The sequence below is a fragment of the Pogoniulus pusillus genome, chromosome 4, assembly GCF_015220805.1.
Source record: "Pogoniulus pusillus isolate bPogPus1 chromosome 4, bPogPus1.pri, whole genome shotgun sequence".
Classification (NCBI taxonomy): domain Eukaryota; kingdom Metazoa; phylum Chordata; class Aves; order Piciformes; family Lybiidae; genus Pogoniulus; species Pogoniulus pusillus.
Genome location: NC_087267.1, coordinates 45,514,835 through 45,538,140, shown reverse-complemented (window position 1 = coordinate 45,538,140; position 23,306 = coordinate 45,514,835). Strand labels below are relative to the sequence as shown.

The 23,306-nt window shown below is 45.5% G+C and overlaps 1 protein-coding gene across 4 annotated transcripts in view; it reads left to right on the top strand.

Moving 5' to 3' along the window:
* The window catches only part of CHCHD3 (coiled-coil-helix-coiled-coil-helix domain containing 3), a 200,602-nt gene that overhangs the window by 131,291 nt on the left and 46,005 nt on the right, over positions 1 to 23,306 (top strand). For all 4 annotated transcript variants that reach the window (XM_064142736.1, XM_064142735.1, XM_064142738.1 and 1 more), the window contains one exon: positions 17,813 to 17,883. In XM_064142736.1, coding sequence (XP_063998806.1) covers positions 17,813 to 17,883 — 71 coding nt within the window. The remainder of the gene's footprint in view (positions 1 to 17,812; positions 17,884 to 23,306) is intronic.

The following is a 23,306-nucleotide window of genomic DNA, read 5'->3' as shown; positions in this document are numbered from 1 at the left end:
CTGTTTTTTTCAACAAATGGCAATTTTGCCTTTGAGTAATGAGTAAATGAACAGACCTTCACAGCATAGCAGAGCTTGGAAGTGACCTCTGGAAATCGTCTGCTCCAACCCCCTGCTAAAGCCAGAGCCATTTGGATGACAGCATCACAGTGTCCAGTGGGTTTGGAATCTCTGCAGCAAATGGTATTCTATAACCACTCTGGGAAGCCTGTTTCAGGGTTCCAGCACCCTCACAGCAAAGATTTTCCATGTTTTCAGATGGGACTCACAGGGAGGTGAGGAGTCACCGTCCCTGGAGGTGTTCAAGAAAAGCTTGGATGAGGCACTTAGTGCCATAGTCTAGTTGACTGGATAGGGCTGGGTGCTAGGTTGGACTGGATGAGCTTGCAGGTCTCTTCCAACCTGGTTGATTCTATGATTCTATGACTTGCTGTGTTCCCATTTGCACCAGTTTCCCTTTGTCCTGTCACTGGGCACCATTGGAAAGAGTCTGGTCCATTCTTTTGTCCCCCACCCTTTAGACATTATCAGCAATGAGAAGATCCCCTCTGAGTCTGCTCTTATCTAGGTTGAACAACCCTAAGTCTCACCAGCCTGTCCTCTTCACAGAGATGCTTCAATCCCCTCAATATCTTTGTAGCCTACACTGGACTCCTTATCTCCCTGTCTCTCTTAACCTAGGAAGCCCAGAACTGGATCCATTACTCCAGATATACCATGCCAATGTCAGAATAGTTTCAAAACCAGTTTCAAACTAGCTTCAAAATCTGATTATCCTGCTTCTGTTCCATACTTTAGGAAATTCACCTTTATTTTTTTTAATCACCTGAGTTTCTCCAAGGAAAGGCAGAACAATAAAATGGTCAAAATATCATAGAATCAGAATTATTTGATTTGAAATGGAGCTTTAAAGGCCATCTTGTCCAGCTCTCTTGCAATAAACAGAAACAGCTTCAGATTATTCAGAGTCCCAAACACCCTGACCTGGAATCATAGAATCATAGAATCAACCAGGTTGGAAGAGACCTCCAAGCTCATCCAGTCCAACCTAGCACCCAGCCCTATCCAGTCAACCAGACCATGGCACTAAGTGCCTCAGCCAGGCTTTGCTTGAACACCTCTAGGGACAGTGACTCCACCACCTCCCTGGGCAGCCCATTCCAATACCAATCACTGTCTCTGCCAACAACTTCCTCCTAACATCCAGCCTAGACCTCCCCTGACACAACTGGAGACTGTGTCCCCTTGTTCTGCTGCTGCTTGCCTGGCAGAAGAGACCAACCTCCACCTGGCTACAATCCCTCCAGCTAGTTGTAGACAGCATAGTAGGAATAAACAGAACCTGGAAAAAGAGTCCCAGTAAATAGCAGGAATCATCTCTAGAGGTCACAAAACATAGTTGTAAATTATTCATGTTTCCAGAGGTCTACATTTGAATTATTTTGGTGTAGCCTCTCTTGCAGCTGTAGGAATTTCCTGGCATGCTGCTTCATTACTCGAAAGCACCAGAACCACGTTTGTAACATCCACAGCAATGTATTTGGTGCTAATGATTACACTGGGGCATGCTGAGACATTTAATGTGTTTCTTTTCTAGCAGGCCTGGGTTTTATTTTCTCTTTACCAAGTAGCAGGTTGTTGAGTGAGAAGGCCACCTGCCTTAGTTTTGGCTACAGTGCTTTCAGAAGGCTGTTTCTGAACGGAATGGGTCTGCTGGGATACACTGTTGTAAGAGCATTGAAAAATCTTCACATTAGGTTGATTTAACATGCACAGAGCTCATTTTGTTTCTTGCTCCACTAAATGTGAGCATAGTTCTCAATCTAGACTGAGTGTAAAGTGTAGTGTTTCTTGGATTCAGATGCTTATCACTCATCCAAACAAATGCATCCAATGTTTTTCACTGGGCAGTTTATTTATTCTTAGCATTCTTGTTGTGCCAGTCCTGGTATTTCCTTGCTGCTCACACACTGTGTTCAAGACAGCTGCAAAAGACCATCCTTGAAGTACTTTAGTCACTTCAGAATCACAAATTGAGGGGACCTTAAAGATCACCTTGTCCAGCCCCCCTGCAGTAAGCAGGGACACCTCCAACTACATCAGGTTGCTCAAGGCCCCATCAAGTTTGACCTTGAACATCTCTAGGGATGCAGCCTCAACCACATCTCTGGGCAACCTGTTCCAGTATTTCACCACTCTCATTGTAAAGAACTTCCTCCTGATGTCCAACCTACATCTATCATGCTCCAGTTTCAAACCATTGCCTCTTATATTATCAGTATAAGCCCTTCATAACAGTCCCACCCCAGCCTTCCTGTAGGTCCCTTTCACATATTGAATGGAATCACCAAAACCTGTCATTGATACTTAGAGTTCTCCCATTCCTGGAGTACAGCAGCATCCATTAATCAGTTGATATTTTGCATCTGAAACCCTTCCTTCCTTGATATCATGTAGGTGGTTTGACAGGAATCATGAACTTTGCCCTTGGAAAGGATGATCTCTCCATATTCACCTTCTCTTTACTGACTCACTGATCCTAACATCATCAAAATCTTTTCACCTGGCAGTGATTTAAACAGTCAGATACCAACACTAAGAGTATTTGTGCCAGGAATATCCCCAGAAGTCTGTTGGTCTTGCCAAATGCAAATGCTGACATGGCCCTGAATACTAAGCTTGTCCTACTTGGAAGCTGCAGCTCGTAGTTCCACAATGAGGACTTTGGTAGGATTGATTGCACTTGTTCTTCAGACACAGTGTAGGATGCTCCCCCTGTACTCTGCCCTAGTGAGACCACATCCAAAGTGTTGCATCCAGTTCTAGGCTCTCCAGTTGAAGACAGACAGGGAACTCCTGAAGAGAGTCCAGTGGAAACTATAAAGATGCTGAGGGCCCTGGAGCATCTTTGTGATGGGAAAAGACTGAGAGACCTGGGGCTGCTCAACCTGAAGAAGACCAAGAAGGGATCTTCTCAATGCTTATCAGTATCTGAAAGGAGGGGAGCAAGAGGATGTGGCCAAAGGCTTTTTAGGGGTGTCTGGTAAGTAGGACAAGGGGCAGTAGGCTCAAATGGGAACACAGGAGGTTCCAGCTGAACACAAGGAGAAACTTATTTACTGATACCTTCCAGTATCTGAGGGGGGCCTACAGGAAGGCTGGAGAGGGACTATTGACAAGGTCTTGTAATGACAGGACGAGTGGTAATGGGCTTAAACTGGCAGAGGGGAGATGTTAGGATGGGGTTCTTTCCAGTGAGAGTGGTGAGATGCTGGCACAGGTTGCCCAGGGAGGTTGTGGTTGCTCCTTTCCTGGAGGTGTTCAAGGCCAGGTTGAATGAGGCCTTGAGCAACTTGTTCTAGTGGGAAGTGTCCCTGCCTATGGCAGAGGTTTTGAACTGGATGATCCTTAAGGTAATTTCCAACCTAAACCATTCTATGATTCTGTGATTATTTCTTTGTGGGTGCTGGAGCCCTGGAGCAGGCTGCCCAAAGAAATTGCAGTCTGCTTCTGTGGAGAGATTTCACACCAACCTAGACATTGTGATCCTGGGCAGCCTGCTGTGAGTGGCCCTACTTTATCAGTGTGATTGGGCTAGTTGATTGGATAGGGCAGGGTGATAGGTTGGACTGGATGATCTTGGAGGTCTCTTCCAACCTGGCTGATTCTATGATTCTATGATTGATCTCCTGAGATCCACTCCAACATTCACCATTCTGTGAGTCTGCATCAGCATTCCCTGTGCTGAGGCAGCTACCTGAGGAAAGTTACCGCAACCTGATAGCAGCCCAGAAAAACAAAGACACAACTTTTTATAGCTGTGATAGAGAGCCAGGAAGAAGAAGGCTGTGAGACGATGCTGTTGCCAGGGCTGTTGGATTGAGAGAGACAGAATATCTTAGAATTTCTTTCAGGAACTTTATTCTTCATCTCTGGGGGATTGGCATCTAAGTGTTATTTGTGGCAGCATTGTGCTTTTCAAAAAATGGTAATCTTGCACTCATTATGCCCTTAGGCAGCCAATCTGCCTGAGCAGTGATGGTGGTAGATCTAATAAACAAAAGCTAAACCCAGCTACTTTCCATTTATTTGAAAGGAGATGCAGCTAATCTGTGATTCTTTATGTTGGGCTCCTGCCACAAGATGAATTTCACATGCAGCTGCAGAGCAGATTGCACATCGACAAGCCAAAATAGATTCTCAAGCTGATATCAGATATATCACTAACTGTCAGCAGAGATGGCCCTGGGAGGTCCAACCTCCTGCTCAAAGCAGAACCAGCACTGAGGACAGATGAGGTTGTTTGGTGCTTTGTCCACTCAGACCTTTGACAACCTCCAAGGCTCTTTGCATCCCTGTGCCTCTGCCTAATTATTCTTGGAGAGACAGAGTTTTTTTTTCCTTGTATCTAATTGGAACCTCTATTGATTTGACTGATAGACTCATGGCATTGTTTGGGTTGGAAGAGGCTTGGAAGATCATCAAGTCCAACTATTAACCTTACACAGCCATGTCAACAGTAGACCACATCCCTCAGCAGCACATGTAGGTGGCTTTTAAATTCCTCCAGAGAAAGAGGCTCCATTGCATCCCTGGGCAGCCTGTTCCAGGGCTTGACAGCCCTTTTGGGGAATAAATTTAATGTGTTACATTATGAATGTTTTATATTCTTCACTACAAGAAGGATATTTACAACCACTGTTTCCTGTTCTCCTACAACACACAGGTAATTAGCCCCTCTCCATAGTGTTGATCACCCTCTCTTAGTTTCTGTCCTGTGCTCTCCAGATCATCCTGTCCTCTGGCCAAAACAAGTCATGTTCTCTTGGCTTCTTCTTGTAGGACATGTCCCTACACTTTGCTGTCACCCACAAGCTTAGTGAGCATTCACTCCATCTCTAGGTCATTGGTAAGGATGCTAACCAGGGATGGCTGTAGAATGGAATCCTCCAAGTAAAGCGTGATCCGGACACACTTCAACCCATGATTCACAGAGGCAATTTCCTCTTCTGGCTGCTTTTGTGGGATGTCTGTCTGTCTGTGAAAGCTGACCAGAAAGGGGTCTTGCTGACCTTGAAACTGTGACCTTGAGCTGTGAAAGCTGACCTAGAAACAGGTGGTGTTTAGATTTATGTTCTCAGATCACTTCTCTGACTGCAGACGATGAGCAGCAGGATCTTAAAATGATGTCTGCTGGAGTCCGTAGAAGAACCACCTTGGATTCAGAAAGTTCTCTGTTAGATGTTTTCAACAGCAGCTTCGTGGGTGAGCTCAAATTATCTTCCCTTGAGTCTCTACCACCACTAGTGTTTGTAAAAGTTATTCCTGCAGCAGATGAGCTGCAACTACACACAGCTTAGCCTTAAACTAAGCTGTCTTTCTGCTGCTGCAGCAGGTACAGATAAATGCAGCCATGCACATTGAAATCAAATATTGGGGTATCCTTGTAACCCACTGTTGTGGGTTAACCCCAAAACCAGGCATCCAATGCTTGTGCAGATCCCAGTTTGCCTGCAAGCTGATGTAGTTCTCTATGAGAAGGTGTTCCTCAGGTGCAGGACCCTACACTTGCCCTAGATGAACTTCAGGTGGTTCATCTCTTTCCAACTCTCCACCCTGTCCAGGTCACATTTAATGGCAGCACAGCCTGAGAAGGTGTCAGCAACTCCTTCCATCATCAGCAAACTTTCTTGGCCATCACCCCCAGCAGCAGCAACAACATTCATTTCTGAGTGCCTCTAAGGCAACGCTTGGCAAGCTTACATCTTCAAATGCCATTTTCAGTAGGACTGGATGATCTTGGAGGTCTCCTCCAACCTGGTTAATTCTATGATTCTATGAAAGTGCTTTAGGACATGGAAGAAAAAAATCCTATTGGTACCTTAGGGAGAATGTGATTTCTAACAGTGAAAGAAATGAGACTAAGAAGGAATGTTGTAACTAGGAATCATTGTGATGAGGCACCTTGGCATCAGGAGGAGATGTAAATATCGTTGTGCATTTCCACGTGCATCCTGAGACTGAGAACATTTGTATTAAAGACTCAATTACAATTACATGCAGATTAGATGCTTGGCTGAATAGCTGTAAGAACCTTGAATAGATTTGTCCTTTCCACAAAGGTTTTCATTTTCTTTGGCAGTTGTCAGTGTTAACAAATTAGAGATCAATGTTCTGCTAGGGCAGCAAAGTGAAGTGAAGCAGATCTTGGGAGAAACTTTAGAGACCTTAATACTTGCAGTTAAAAGTATTAGTGGTGCCTGGAAAACACAGTTGGAAGTGCAAAAGAGAAGGTCCAGAAAGATTGCTCTTTTCCTGTTTTCTGTTGATACCTGAGTTAAATACTTTGCCTCACTTGCTACACCTTGAGCCCTTCAACAAACACACAGCACGAAATCGAACAAATGATGTTGGGAAGTGAACTCACTTCAGGCCATTTCCATCACCATTTCAGGTGATAGAACAAAAGGAAATGACCTGAAGTTGTACCAGGGGAGTTTTGGGTTGGATATTCAGAAAAAATTCTTTCCTTCAAGAGTGGCCAGGCATTGGAACAAGCTGCCCAGGGAGGTGGTAGAGTCCTCATCCCTGGATGTGCTCAAGAAACATGTGGACATGGCACTTTGGGTGGTTATTAGGTCAGCAGTTGGGCTTGATCTTAGAAGCCTGTTCCAGTCAAAGCAGGTCTATGATTCTGTGACCTCTGGAGTCAAAAACTGCAACAATTGCCTGAATAGTGCAGCTGGACCCAATGAGAAAAGTCACACCTTGTTTCAAAAGGAAGGCCATAGCCGGGTGGGGGTTGGTCTCTTCTCCCAGGCAACCAGCAATAGAACAGTCTCAAGTTGTGCTGGGGGAAGTATAGGCTGGATGTGAGGAGGAAGTTCTTAACAGAGGGAGTGATTGGCATTGGAATGGGCTGCCCAGGGAGGTAATGGAGTCACCATGTCTAGAGGAGTTCAAGCAAAGCCATGGTCTGGTTGACTGGATAGAGCTGGGTGCTAGGTTGGACTGGCTGATCTTGGAGGTCTCTTCCAACCTGGTTGATTCTATGGTTCTATGAAAAAGAACTCTAACATTCAAACTACTCCCTAATCTGATGACATTTCAGAAGAAATAACTTCATTCATTTATCATTTTGATAGCTTTGGGGGTACAGTAAAGATGCAGAGGTACCTGAGAATCTGGCGTTATAAGCTTGAGTTTCTGTAGCTCCTTCAAATCGATTTGGAGACAAATAGAGGTTTTTAATTGAAACGAAGGTGCCATAAAAATGGCCATACATTTGTAAAGCTGTAAGTTAATATCATTTGCAACCAGGATGTGTGCACTAGTTGCTCTTACTGTCTCTTTTTTATTTTCTCTTCCCCACCTCCTTTTTTTTTTCTCATTTTCTTGCTTTCAGTGCAGCTTCACACACTGAGCATGGCTGAATGTTTTAGCAGTATTAATCTTGCCTCTTTTTCTTTATAATCCACCTCATCTATTTCAGGATTTCCATAACCATGTGTCCTGGTTTGACGTAGAGCAGAACTAATTCTGGTCAATGATTTGACTTCTCAGCTCATGAGCTGCACTTACTGAAGTTCAGGGCATGTTTGCACAGACAGTGACTGCTTCAAGCAGTGACAGCTCCAATGAGGAGAGTCACTGCCAAGGGCTGGGCTGCAGAAAGGCTCTTGTTTAGACTTGCTCCTGTGCAGACAAAGAGCACTGCTACATTTTGTGTCTCATGTTGGAGTGCATTAAGTCAGAGGTGGCATCTGTAAGGAGGAGTGGACAGTACAGGTGACCTTAAACTGACCAACAAGGGATTCCATGCTATGGGCATCATCTTCACTATAAAGCTGAGGGATCACCAGTGTCAAGCCTCTTCTGCAATGGTCAGTGTCTCAGGAGGATTCTGTTCTGCCTTCAGTCCCAATCCATTTGTTCCTGAGTCCAGCTCCAATCTGTAACCAAGTCCAGTCTGGGACTTCCCCTGTGCCTATGACCAGTATCACTGGTGACAGTGACCTTATTGCCATCAGGGGAATTGGATTCCATATTGATTTGTCTCTATTTGTATCTATTTCATTTTATTGCCATTATTTTCACTAAAGGCAGTTTAGTTTCTTTCCCAATCCATCAGTCTCTTTGCCTTAGAATCATAGAATCAAAGAATCAACCAGGTTGGAAGAGACCCCCAAGATCATCCTCTCCAACCTAGCACCCAGCCCTGTCCAGTCAACCAGACCATGGCACTAAGTGCCCCATCCAGGCTTTGCTTCAACACCTTCAGGGACAGCGACTCCTCCACCTCCCTGAGCAGCCCATTCCAATACCAATCACTCTCTCTGGCAACAACTTCCTCCTAATATCCAGACTAGACCTCCCCTGGCACAACTGGAAACTGTGTCCCCTTCTTCTGTTGCTGGTTGTGTGGGAGAAGAGTCCAACCCCACCTGGCTACAGCCTCCCTTCAGGTAGTTGTAGACAGCAATGAGCTCTGCCCTGAGCCTCCTCTTCTGCAGGCTGCACACCCCCAGCTCCCTCCTCCTCTCCTCACAGGGCTGTGCTCCAGGCTTCTCACCAGCTTCCTTGCCCTTCTCTGGGCACATTCCAGTATCTCAACATCTCTCTTGAATTGGTGAGCCCAGAACTGGACAGTCATTCGCAGCGACCCTCTGTTACCTGTTCAGTGCCAGCCCAGCCTTAACTCTCAACCCCATAGCTCATAGTCTAGTGATGAAGCACATTTCATGATCCACCTGGTAGCCAGAATGCTCTCCTGCAGGACTTTCCACTGCAGGACTGCTTTGATGGGTGTCAGGACAGCAGTGGTTGTGCCAGACTTTGTCCTTACTAGAACAGGACAGGGACACTCTAATCTTGAGACTGGATTCCAATCTGTGAGACAACTCTGTAGGCTTAAGAAAATCTTCTCTTTTAAGTCTGTGTGTCAATGGAATGAATAAACCAAAATGCTTCTTATTATCTGCAAATAGGTGTGTAAAAGATACTGAGAGGAAATGGCTAGAAGTGTAATTAAGGGATAAAAGAAAGCTTAACTTCAGCAGGAACAGATAAGAAAGAGGTAAAGAAAACTTTCCAATTTGCCATTCAGGGAACACAGATCATCTTTGCCTGCTGATGCTTTCAGTCTTTCCGTGGGGGAGGATGACAAGGAAAAAGAAGTCTTTAAATTAAAAAAGTTCTCCCCTGATTCTGAAAGGTGCCAAACAGCCCAAGCTCTTCGTTCCTTTTGCTGGGTGGAGCAGGTGCTGAGCTGCTCTGAAGTCAAGCTGTGCTCAGTTTTGTCTTTCACAGCACTAACTGGAAGCAAAGGCCAGGTTTGTCTCTTTTGTGTGGAAGTCAGCTGTCTTTTTTTTTCTTTGTCAAATAAACTGTTAACTACATAACTATTAAATTCAATTAAAAAAGCTTAAATAGGTTGCATGAATGTTACTCTGATATTGAATTTGGGGCTTAAAAGATAAATGTCAGTGCCAAAGAGAAGTCATGGTATGTCTGCAGCAAAAGCAGCTTCAGCACGTTTGTATTAAAATAGTGCATTGGAGGTGATGTCTCCTTAGTGAAATTAAATGAGGGCTCTCAAGTTCTCCTGCTTCTTTTGATAACCTTTTACCAGCTTGGATGACACAAAAAAATCTTTCAGAACTTTCTCTGGCTCGAAATCTGAAGATTTGCAGCGAGGAGTAGAAGTGCACTCTCTGCTTTGAGGTCCCACATGCAGACAAAACAGCTGACCTGGAGGGTCTGGAGGAATTTATTTTCTTACACAGACCTTTGAAATCAGAGCTGTCTTGCTAAATAATTCTTCTCCTATTCCTCCAGCATATGTGCTTAAAGACCCTTCTGCTCTTACATTTGTTCAGGGAAGATTATTACAGGGGCAAACACTTTGGAGAGTGTTCCAACAGTCACATAGTAGAGAGCAACGTGCAGTCCTCGAGTGTCCCCTCCAGAAGAAATGAAATCAACACTGCCTTAAAATATCATGGGTGTAAATTGCAGCACAGGAGGTTCCACCCCAACACAAGGGGGAGATTCTCTACTGTAAGGGTCCCAGAGCACTGGAACAGGCTCCCCAGAGAGGTTGTGGAGTCTCCTTCTCTGTAGCCTTTCAAGGCCTGTCTGGATGTGTTCCTCTGTGCTCTGTGTTAGATAGGATTGTCCTTCTCTGGCAGGGGGGTTGGACTGGATGATCTCCTTGGGTCCCTTCCAACCCCTAACATCCTGTGATCCTGTGATCATTTTATGGCTTCTATGGGTCCTTAAAGCCTTGTAAGATTTTGTCTAAACTGTCAAACTATTGAGCACATGAACATTGCTAATAGAAGTTACTATTTATTTCCTTTGTTCCACTCCGTAATTGCCTCATCCAGTGTTCAAGCAAAGCCTGGCTGAGGCACTTAGTGCCATGGTCTAGTTGACTGGATAGGGCTGGGGGATAGGCTGGAGTGGGTGATCTTGGAGGTCTCTTCCAACCTGCTTGATTCTATGATTCTATACACAGACATTTTTCTCTGCCTGAATTATAGCATTATTTGTATTTGTTATAGCTCCCTGTATTTACCAGGGAAATGAAGTAGGTTTAAAATTAACATTCAAGTCCTCTTTTCTTTAACATTTCTTTCTTTAAATTAAAATTCAAGTCCTATCCACAGTGCCAGCCTATGCTTCTCTTTGTTGCCTTCTTTGAAGGTAGATCTTTAAAGGCACTTCTTCCTCAAGAACAACTAATCAACTTGTCACTCAATTTGGGTGCAAGCTCTGTGGTATCTTTGGGCCAGAGACACTCAAGTAAGTAACTTAATATGGAGTGATCCTATTCAGGTTAATCAGATTCAAGTCACGTGTGAAATTAGTCACTTGATAAAGGACTGAGTTTCTGCAGGCTTCACAACCAGACTCATCTGAAGGGCTTTTTGTCTGTATGGTAACTAGCAGAACACTAGATACAAAATGAAATATTTGTTAATAAATAGAGAATCAGTCAGGGTTGGAAGGAGCAGCCAGTTCCAACCCCACTGCCATGGGCAGGGACACTCTACCCTAGATCAGGCTGCACACAGCCTCAGCCAGCCTGGCCTGAAACACCTCCAGCCATGGGGCCTCAACCACCTCCCTGGGCAACCCATTCCAGCCCCTCACCACTCTCATGCTCACCAACTTCCTCCTCACCTCCACTCTGACTCTCCCCACCTCCAGCTTTGCTCCATTCCCCCCAGTCCTGTCACTCCCTGACAGCCTCAAAAGTCCCTCCCCAGCTTTTCTGTAGGCCCCTTCAGATCCTGGCAGGCCACAAGAAGGTCACCTGGGAGCCTCCTCTGCTCCAGCCTGCACAGCCTCAACTCTTTCAGTCTGTCCTCATAGCAGAGCTGCTGCAGCCCTCTGAGCATCCTCATGGCTCTTCTCTGGACACTCTCCAGCATCTCCACAGCCCTCTTGTCATAGAGGCTCCAGAATTGGATGCAGTACTCCAGCTGGGGTCTCAGCAGAGTGGAGTAGAGAGGGAATCACCTCCCTCGACCTGCTGGCAACACTTCTCCTGCTGCAGCCTAGGATCCAGTTGGCCCTGTGGGCTGCAAGTGCACACTGCTGGCTCCTGTTGAGCCTTTTTCTCTGCATCTGGGTCTTTTTTTTATAAGCTTTCTCTGCTGAAAGAAAAGCTAAATGCTAAACTCAAACACTTGCAAATTGCAAAATGCCAGCATGGCCAGCAGGGTGCTTCTGCAGTTGACACAGACCTCTGACATTTCATAGAATCATCGAGCCACATGGGTTGGAAGGGGCCTCTTGAAGTCATCTAGTCCAACTACTTTGCAGTGAGCAGGGACATCCTCAACCAGATCAGGTCACCCAGAGCCCTATCGAGCCTCACCTTGTTTATCTCCTGGGATAGGGCCATACCTGCTCCTATAGCTCCTGGAGTTACCTCGTGTGACCCTGTGCACACACACAGTCTGTGGCATCTGTGATCTATTTCACTGCGTTGAAACTTTGAAACGTTGCCACAGTCCTTTCTGAGTTGTCATTCCTGTAATGCTAAAGAAATGAAAATAAATTCCCTAATTCCTAGTCCTATTGCTGCTGGAGTGGCTCCAGAGGAGGCCACAAAAATTATGTCAACCTCTGCTGTAGGGACAGGCTGAGAGAGTTGGGGTTGTTCAGCCTGGAGAGGGCTCCACAGAGACCTTATTGCACTTAAGAGGAGATTCTAAGAAAGACAAGGACAGACTTTTTTGCAGGCTCTGTTGAGACAGGACAAGTAGGCAATGGTGTGACACTGAAAGGAGATTTAGATGAGGAAGCAGGAAGAAGTATTTTACTCTGAGGGTGGGGAATTGCTGTCCCAGGTTTCCCAGAGAGGTGGTAGATGCTCTGTCTCTGCATTCATTCCAAGTCAGATTGTTTGGCATCCTGGTCAACCTAATGTGGTTACAAATGTCCCTGCTTACTGCAGGGGTGTTGGACTAGATGACCTTTAAAGGTCCCCTCTGACCCGTAGCATTCTATGATTCTGTGGATTCCTTTGCAAGGTAATTAGGGCTAATGTTCTTTATGCACAGAGAATGCTTTGTGGCTAATGAACACAAGAACCTTTTGTGCTCAGCAAGAGGTAGGTAAAGCATGACATCTTGGAACCTTCAGCTGTGGCTGACATTTTGTGTATTGGGAAATTGAACTCTCACTTTTAGATTATGGCTGTGAGCTGTTCAAATCTGGCACGGCAGGGTTCATCCCTGCTAGCAGTCGTGGCACTTTGGGACCAGGGGTTGTAATCATAGAATCATAGAATCAGCCAGGTTGAAAGAGACCTCCAAGATCACCCAGTCCAACCTAGCACCCAGCCCTATTCAGTCAACCAGACCATGGCACTAAGTGCCTCATCCAGGCTTTGCTTCAACACCTCCAGGCACAGCAACTCCACCACCTCCCTGGGCAGCCCATTCCATTCCAATGCCAGTCACTGTCTCTGTGAAGAACTTGCTCCTAACATCCAGCCTATACTTCCCCTGGCACAACTTGAGACTGTGTCCCCTTGTTCTGCAGCTGGTTGTCTGGGAGAAGAGACCAACCCGCACCTGGCTTAATCATTGTATGTGCTGGAGGATGGGCCAGCATCACTATCTGCATGTTCTGCTCTTTGTCCTGCATGTGTCTGTTTAGTATTTGCTAGAGTTCTGGTCTTCATGAGTATTTCATCTGGTCCAGTAGGTCCATTTGAGTAATGTTTCTTCAGTCAAGGAAATGGTAGCTAAGGAGCATGCTCAGAAGTGGGTCCATTTCCTCTAGCTTTAGCCAGTCACCTATTTTGAGCTTCCTATTCAGAGCCCCACTGAGTTGGCAGCAAGAGTCATTCATGTTGTTCTGAATACTCTGTGAGGCAGGGTGGATCTGCTGGCCAGCACCCTCTCTGGTTCTGAAGCACACCTCAGGAATCAGTTTAGACTAGGTACTTGACTTTGGAGAAGCCAAGCTCTAGTCATCAAGAACCAAATGTGCTGCTTTATTTTGGTACTGAAGTCAAGAAACATGCCTATGGCATGCAAGAACTCCATAACAGGTACAGAAATAGCATCCTCTGCATAATCTGGCATGATGATTAATTGCCACAGCCCTGACACTTCTGTTCCTTCTTGGAATTTCCTAAAGTATTTTGTAAGATACTTCCTGCATTTTCATCTCTTTGCCTATAAAAGGGACTGTAAAGATGTGCAGAAAACCTTCTTGTTGTTAGACAGCAACATAGAAGACTAGAAAGAGAGGAAGATGTTGTGTAACTCTGGAAGTGCATGTGCCCAAGAGACCTAATCTGAAGAGACCGAGGAACTTGGCTGTGCTATTTGCTGCCATTTTAGTGTCTTGCTCAGTAAAAGAATTTTAAGGCTATTATATAGAGGCTGTAGACATCTGGAATGCAATGGACATCGTTGAGCTCTGTATGTTCACATCTGTGGTGCTTGATGCAGAAGTGTAGCAGGTGGTATTGCATTTCTGTTCCCTTCCCTCTGTTCTCCATGTTCATGCACACTTTGAGGAGAAGATAGCTGGATTTGGAGTATGTGCTGGAACTAGAGGAGATCCACAGGCCTGTAGCTGCTTTCTGATGATCTGCCACTGCTGCTTACCTGAGAATGGGACTGTAGCTTTTCTCTTCCCCTTTGTGCTGAATGTGAGGACTGTGTATGCAACAGAAATAAATGTGTGTCTTTATCTAGAATCACAGAAAGTATGGCCTTGGAAGGGGCCTTTAGTGGTCATCTAGTCCAACCTGTCTACTATCATCAGGGACATCTGGGGTTCTTTAGCCTGGAGAAGAGGAGGCTCAGGGGTGACCTCATTGCTGCCTACAACTACCTGAAGGGAGGCTGTAGCCAGGTGGGAGTCAGTCTCTCCTCCCAGGCAACCAGCAACGGAACAAGGGGACAGAGTCTCAAGTTGTGGCAGGGGAGGTCTAGGCTGGATGTTAGGAGGAAGTTCTTCACAGAGAGAGTGATTGGCATTGGAGTGAGATTCAAACTAAATGTTAGGATAGGGTTACTTGCAGTGAGGCAAAGACACTGCACAGACACTGGCACAGGTTGCCCAGGGAGGTTGTGGCTGCTCCCTCCCTGGAGATGTTCAAGGCCAGGTTGGATGAGGCCTTCAGCAGCCTGTTCTAGTGGGAGGTGTCTCTGCCTATGGCAGGGGTTTTGAACTGGGTGATCCTTAAGGCCCCTTCCAACCTAAACCATTCTATGATTCTACATATGAAGAGAGTGGTGATTCCCTTGCTGACTACCGCAGCCTAAACCTCCACATTGCACAAAAGCCCCTCAGAACTCATAGAATAAAATCATAGAATCAGTCAGGGTTGGAAGGGAGCACAAGGATCAGCCAGTTCCAACCCCACTGCCATGCCCAGGGACACCCTACCCTAGATCAGCCTGTCCACAGCCTCATCCAACCTGGCCTTAAACACCTCCAGGCTTGGAACCTCAACCACTTCCCAAAGTCCTAATAGTAACTGAATGAGCATTGAGATCTCTTCCAACCTAAACCATTCTATGATTCTGTGATCTCAAAAACAGAACCTGAGTGAATTTCAAAGGAAGATCTGATCCAAGCAACACAGCAGATTTTTCTCTGAGATAACAAATGATTTCTTGATGGCAGGCTTAAAACTTCTCAGCATATCTAGCAGCAGAGTTGGTCACTTGAACCACAATTAAAAAGCAGAAACAAATCCACTCAGAATATTGTTTTTGTGTCAGAAATGCTCCTTCATGCCTGAAAATGATAAAAAATTGCAATCGATCCTTACAACTGTTGTGTTCATCTTTATTGATCAGGCAAAAGAAAGATAAATGGCAGCCCAAATAAGATTATAGTAAATGTTAGGCTGGTCGGGGGCTGTCGGGTGATGGAGAGCTATTCATCATCTCCAGCGCTGACCTGTCCGCGCTCCCACCGCACTCACTCCGCTGTCTAATCGCCTACCTATCGATTTCATCTCTGGCCAAGCAACCTGGATGTGGCTGTCATTGGGCAGCTGAGATTGCTGGATGCAAGAGGGGTCACTGGTGTGAGGAGGATTTCATTTTCGTTTTCTTGCTGGCCAACGATGATTTATGAAAAGCTAAACGACCCCAAGTCACATGCGTGGAAACCTCCATTCTAGGACAAAGGAATGATTAGGTCTGAAGCTCAGAAGCAGGAATGCAGTAGACCACCATGCTCTTTGTGATCTGTGCCTGACCTTTGACTGCAGTGGATGTTGCACAATTTGTTATAATTTGTGGTAAAATATGGGACTTGGCAATACAATTTTCCCTGGGTCTGCAGCTGGCGTTTGCTTTGCGCGGTGATTTCTGTGTGTTTTAAGGTTATGATTCACAATGAGGAGGCTCAGAAGATGAGATCCTCAAATAGGAAAGAAAAATGTTGGGTTTTCTTTCATTTCAGTTGATATCTCTCCTATGAGGAGAGGCTGAGGGAGCTGGGGTTGTTTAGCCTAGAGAAGAAGAGGATCTGGGAGTGGTTTGAATCTTTAGAGTTCTTTTTCATAGAATCATAGAATCAACCACATTGGAAGAGACCTCCAAGATCATCCAGTCCAACCTAGCACCCAGCCCTGTGCAATCAACCAGACCATGGCACTAAGTGCCTCAGCCAGGCTTTGCTTCAACACCTCCAGCCACAGTGACTCCACCACCTCCCTGGGCAGCCCATTCCATTCCAATGCCAATCACTCTCTCTGCCAACAACTTCTTCCTAACATCCAGCCTAGACCTCCCCTGACACAACTTGAGACTGTGTCCCCTTGTTCTGTTGCTGGTTGTCTGGCAGCAGAGCCCAATGCCACCTGGCTACAGCCTCCCTTCAGGTAGTTGTAGACAGCAATGAGGCCACCCCTGAGCCTCCTCTTCTGCAGGCTGCACACCCCCAGCTCCCTCCACCTCTCCTCATAGGGTTTGTGATCTTAAGATGCTTTACCAAATAAAACAATCCTGTGATTCTATGTTTTAGGCATATTGCCTTTTCATACCTCAATATTTTAAAGAAGTAAAGGTATTTACCCAGAATAGAGTTGGAATGATACTTTCCATGGAATGATACTTTCCATGGAATGATGCTTTCCATGGAATGACACTTTCCACAGGCTGTATGCTATCACCCAAAAACATTTGCTCTTTCCAAGATGTGAAACAATGCTGTGGCATGAAAACTAAACCCTGGTATAAGCATGTAGGTTGGTAAGGTGAGGATTCAGAATGGTTTTTATGTCATCACCCAGTGTGTGAGCAGAAGAGTTTTGTTGCCATGTTAACGGGGCTCCCTGTGATGCTGAATGATTCAAGAGCTTTGATGCTACAGAAGAGTTCTTGCAAATGCCAACAAAACCTTTAGACGTCTCCACAACCTCTTTTCCCTGCTATTCAGAGGAAAAAAAAATGGTTTGGGGGAACTTTTGAACTGCTTTAACTTTTCTTTATTCCTCCAACTGTGAAGCCAGGTGCCTTAGTTATTGCATCTTATGTCCAACTGTGCTGAGACTATAAAATCTTCCTGAAAAATACCAACTGTATATTATCTAGACATGAAGCATCGCAACATTATAGTGATTTGTCTTTGAACATCTTACATCCCACTGAGAAACTTTACCAAGTATAGGAAAGTTCTGTTGCTTGATGATTCAGTCTTGTGTCGCCTTCATTTTTGCAATTAGTGATTTGGTGGAACTGAGCAAAAGTCATTCCTGGGTGTGAAGGGAGATGGAAATATGTTGGGAGCTGCCTGATTTTATAAATTAAAAGTAGCAACTGCTCTGGGCACATGTGGGAACACAGGAGGTTCTGTTTCAACAGGAGGGAAAACTTTTCCCTGGGGGTGTTGGAGCCCTGGAATCATAGAATCGTAGAATCAACCAGGTTGGAAGAGACCTCCAAGAGCATCCAGTCCAACCTAGCACCCAGCCCTACACAATCAACCAGACCATGGCTCTAAGTGCCTCATCCAGGCTTTGCTTCAACACCTCCAGGCACAGCAACTCCACCACCTCCCTGGGCAGCCCATTCCAATGCCAATCACTCTCTCTGCCAACAACTTCCTCCTAACATCCAGCCTAGACCTCCCCTGCCACAGCTTGAGACTCTGTCCCCTTGTTCTATTGCTGCTTGCCTGGCAGAAGAGGCTAGGTTGGACTGGATGATCTTGGAGATCTCTTCCAACCTGGTTGATTCTATGTGCTATTAACATGCATGTGATATATAAGTGATGTTATATGAAATCTCTTTTGGTTTTGTTTGTTTCAACTTTTCAGAGCGCTCAGTTCTACAAAGTTACCACGGAGCAATACCAAAAGGCTGCTGATGAAGTGTCATCTCGATTCAAGTAAGTCTTTTCCACTCTTATTTTTGAGCCTGGCAGCTAGCTGAGTTCTTCCCCATGTTAAAATGCACAATATATCCCCCTTCCCCCCCTCACAGATCCTATCAGTCTGTGCTGCTGATTGAAAGGAGAGAATTTGGAAGGATAGGGAAGCATAACCATAAGCTGCATAGAAATTAGATGCACAGTTAGTAATATACTAATTAATTGATATTTGATAAGATTTATGAAACAGGCTAAAAGTACATTCCTTAACATTTTTTCTCTACTGGAGGACCAAAAATGTAGTTCCAACTTTGCATTACAATAGTCTTCATCCTGTGCTTGTGTGATGTGAAAGGATTTAAATTAGCAACTTCACTTTGCCCTGAACAGTGAAGGTCAATTGAAATAATTTTTATTAGTCCTGAGGATGGTTAAATGAAGATATAGTAATTGATGGATCAGAGTGGCTCTGACCCTTAGCCTTGGTTACTTCCCTTGCTGCTGGTTCATCCATTAGATAGAAGGTTTCATTTATCATTTTAGTAAGAGAACTTTTTACAACCTTTTTTGTCTCTGCAGTAACCAAAAAATGCTGGAGAAAATGAATTCTCTGGGATAGATTTGGGGGCTGTGGAGGGATTGTCTTCTAGGTTTGGGGGTTTGATGAGCAAGAATAGAAAAGGCCTTTTTGAGCTGCTGATAAATAAGGTTCTTAACTGTGAGAGAAAGATTCTTTTATCTCTTTATATGTGTTGTTAAATATTCTCTACTGTGGAGTGAAGCTAGAGGTGAGTAGGTTCAGGCTGGATATGAGAAGGAAGTTGTTGAGCATGAGAGTGGTGAGAGGCTGGAATGGGTTGCCCAGGGAAGCAGTTGAGGCCCCATCACTGGAGGTGTTTAAGGCCAGGCTGGATGAGGCTGTGGCCAGGCTGATCTAGAGTAGGATGTCCCTGGGCATGGCAGGGGGATTGGAACTGGATGATCCTTGTGGTCCCTTCCAACCCTGACTGATTCTGTGATTCTATGAATCTGTGTCTGTGTGAAGTCCCTGTACTGGTCAGTGGTGTAGAGTATGCTGAGGACTGAATTCATCTGTCCCTTGAACAAAAGGGGCAAAGTGACTACTGACTCAAGGTGTTACTGAAGCATAGTATGGAGGGGTTTCCATGGTGTTTGGGCAGCCTGAAATGGTGTTTTTAATTGTTGGGTTTTTTGGTTATCAGTCATAAAATTCCCATCAGGGGGCTATCTCTCTTTCCTCTGCTAGTGGGGTATTTGAAATCTAATTAGTGCCTAATCTCACTTTGATTGTTCCAGAAGAAGCTTTGGTTGTTATTTGACAGACAAGTTGATAGCTCTAGGTGGTTATTGTAGCTAGAGGTGGAAAATGGCTTTGGGTTTGAGTTTTTTCCTCCCGATATATAAATGATTTCCAAAGTAAATCAATTACTTTGTGGTTCCTTTTCACACAGATGGAGCTGATAGATACAGCCAGGGCCAGTACTTAGCAAGAGGCAATGTCTAAGAACTTTAAGAACAACATTTTGAAGGCAAGTCTTTATAGTGGCCTTCCCATAACTGAAGAGAGCCTCGAGGAAAGCTGGAGAGGGACTTTTTATGAGGGCTGGTAGTGATAGGACAAGGGGCAGTGGTTCTAAACTGGAGCAGGGTAGATTTAGATTGGACATCAGGAAGAAGCACTTTACTGTGAGGGTGGTAAGACACTGGAACAGATTGCCCAGAGATGTGGATGTCTCATCCCTGGAAGTGTTTAGGACCAGGATGGACGAGGCCTTGAGCACCCTCATTTAGAGGGAGGTTTCCCCCCAGCCAGTGGCAGAGAGGTCAGAACTAGATGATCTTTAAGGTCCCTTCCAACACAATCCATTTTGTGTTTCTCTGTCTGCATAATCCCAAAAGTACTTTTTGGAGAGGGAAGCAGAGATTCCCAACATTTGAGGAGACTGGTCTTCTCTTCAGTTTCTCCTCCCCCTCTCCTCCCCCTCTCCTCTCCCTCTCCTCCCCCTCTCCTCTCCCTCTCCTCTCCCTCTCCTCCCCATCTCCTCTCCCTCTCCTCCCCCTCTCCTCTCCCTCTCCCCTCCCTCCCTTCCCTCTCCCCTCCCTCCCTCCCCTCTCCCCTTCCCTTCCCTTCCCTTCCCTTCCCTTCCCTTCCCTTCCCTTCCCTTCCCTTCCCTTCCCTTCCCTTCCCTTCCCTTCCCTTCCCTTCCCTTCCCTTCCCTTCCCTTCCCTTCCCTTCCCTTCCCTTCCCTTCCCTTCCCTTCCCTTCCCTTCCCTTCCCTTCCCTTCCCTTCCCTTCCCTTCCCTTCCCTTCCCTTCCCTTCCCTTCCCTTCCCTTCCCTTCCCTTCCCTTCCCTTCCCTTCCCTTCCCTTCCCTTCCCTTCCCTTCCCTTCCCTTCCCTTCCCCTATTTATACCATTATCCTAATGGTATAGATTGAATTCATTACTTTGGTCTTCATTGTAATGCCATCATAAAGTCATTGAATGGTTTGGATTGGGAGAGAACTCTAAAGATCATCTAGTTCCAACCCTCCCCTTCTGTTCTTTGTTTGCACTTCAAGCCAGATTTCCTAAATAATCCTTTGGATTTTTTTTTGCTCAGTGGATCCACTTTGGGTCCATTACTGTAAGAAAGATCCAGTTTGGGTCCATTAGTGTAAGAAACCAAAAAGAAAACATTATGAAACAAAACAGGTACTTGAAATATGCTCATAAATTGTGGTGAGTTTGATCAAGTGCATGTAATATCAATATTCTTTTATAATTTAGGAGTTTCCCTTATATGAAATCCTTTTACATGCCCTGTCTGTTTTATTAAAGGTGTAAATTCAGCAGATACTACTTTATTGCTGCCTTTTGTATGGGACTTGATGGATAAATCATGGATGATTTAGTGAAACCTAAAGACTCTTTTGGTGTCACCAGGCACTTCTCATGTTCAGTTTAACTGCATGTGAGGATTGAGGGCAGGGTTTCAAGCAATGAGCTCGTTTAATTGGCTGTAAAAGAAAGGAACAAAAAAAAGAAGGCAAACCCAAACCACAACTTAAATAAGATTGAACAGCTAAATTTTGTTAATGCATAAATCAATGTGCTGCTTGTCGGTGTGATTTCAGGTTCTAAGTGTGAGATTAATTGATCTAATTGTGGTACTATAACAGAATAGGCTCACTTTATTTTAAGTGTGCCTCCAATTAGTTACCAGGTTTTACTGAGCTAATTAGAATTTGTTCAACTTTTTAACAATCATAGAATGGTTTAGGTTGGAAGGAACCTCAAGGATCATCCAGTTCCAACCCCCCTGCCATAGGCAGGGACACCTCCTAGAGCAGGTTGCTCAAGGCCTCATCCAACCTGGCCTTGAACATCTCCAGGGAGTAAGCAGCCACAACCTCCCTGGGAAGCCCATTCCAGTGTCTCACCACACTCACTGTAAAGAACTTCCTCCTGGCAGAGGGGGTGTGAATCTCCCCTCTGCCAGTTTAAGCCCATTACCCCTCATCCTGTCATTACAAGACCTTGTCAGTAGTCCCTCCCCAGCCTTCCTCTAGCCCCCTTCAGATACTGGAAGGTCACTGTAAGGTCTCCTTGAATCCTTCTCTTCTCCATACTGAAGAGCCCCAACTCTCATAGCCTGTCCTCATAGCAGAGGTGCTCCAGTCCTCTGAGCATCTTCATGGCCCTCCTCTGGACTCACTCCAACAGTTCCATATCCTTCTTGTGTTGAGGGCTCCAGAACTGTACACAGGGCTCCAGGTGGGGTCTGACGAGAGCAGAGTAAAGGGGGAGAATCACCTCCTTTGCCCTGCTGCCCACACTGCTCTTAGAATCATAGAATCATAGAATCAACCAGGTTGGAAGAGACCTCCAAGATCATCCAGCCCAACCTATCCCCCAGCCCTAGCCAGTCAACCAGACCATGGCACTAAGTGCCTCATCCAGGCTTTTCTTGAACACCTCCAGGGACGGTGCCTCCACCACTTCCCTGGACAGCCCATTCCAATGCCAATCACTCTCTCTGTGAAGAACTTCCTCCTAGCATCCAGCCTATAGATTCCCCAGCACAACTTGAGACTGTGTCCCCTTGTTCTATTGCTGGTTGCCTGGGAGAAGAGGCCACCCCCCACCTGGCTACAGCTCCATCTCTTCCAAGAGCAAAGACTAGGAGATAATTACTTCAATATTTCCTGAATTTTCCTTTTACTTCCACCATTTAGCCCCTGAAATTACATCAGCTGTGGCTTCACCAAGGTAATTCATCCCATTAAGAGGGGGAAAAATGAAATATCCCATGTAGGCCTGTATCAGAGAACTGCCAGATCTTCTGTACTTTGTCTGCAGTCCTCCTTGATGTCTGCTTCTCCCCTCCTCCAGCCCTGCCTGGATTAGACCCACGTTCCAAATGTTCACGCTAAATGTTTTATGTCGGCCAGGTCCTGATTCACATTGATCAAATTCTGAATTTATCAAATGGTTCATCTCTTTAAGACACTAATTCACATTGATCAAATCCTAAATGACCAGGTCCAGTCAGCTCCTGCAGTACACAAATCACATTAAAACAACATTACTAGAGCATGCAGCCTTTTCTAATGGAGGAGTTATGTTACCCGCAGTTACATTACAACCAGAATTATTATATTATGAAGATGTCTCTGTTATAATGAGAAGTTTACACAAGAAGAAAAGAATGAAACCTTACAGGAAGAGCTGAGCTTTGGGCAAAGATTTGAACTTTAATCAAATTCTACATTTGGATTGTGGTGGGGTTTTTTTTTCCCCCCTTAATTTGAAGGGCTGGTAGAGGGAGTTTTGGCAGCTGCGGTTGTGACATTTTATTCCCCCGTGGTGTCTACAGCCAAGCAACATCTTGATTATTCATTTAGGAACAAAGTAAGCAGATAGGGCAAATTTGTCCTAAAATAAATGTTTTTACTTTGTCTTCTGTGGATTTTGAATCCTTGTGGTACATAACAGACTTCCTAGCTGTGCAATAGTGCATTTTCCAAGATCACAGTATCACAGTATCATCAGGGTTGAAAGAGACCTCACAGATCATCAGGTCCAACTCTTTACCACAGAGCTCAAGGCCAGACCATGGCACCAAGTGCCACGTCCAATCCTGCCTTGAACAGCCCCAGGGACGGCGACTCCACCACCTCCCCGGGCAGCCCATTCCAGTGTCCAATGACTCTCTCAGTGAAGAACTTTCTCCTCACCTCCAGCCTAAATCTCCCCTGGCACAGCCTGAGGCTGTGTCCTCTTGTTCTGGTGCTGGCCACCTGAGAGAAGAGAGCAACCTCCTCCTGGCCACAACCACCCCTCAGGTAGTTGCAGACAGCAATAAGGTCTCCCCTGAGCCTCCTCTTCTCCAGGCTAACCAATCCCAGCTCCCTCAGCCTCTCCTCGTAGGGCTGTGCT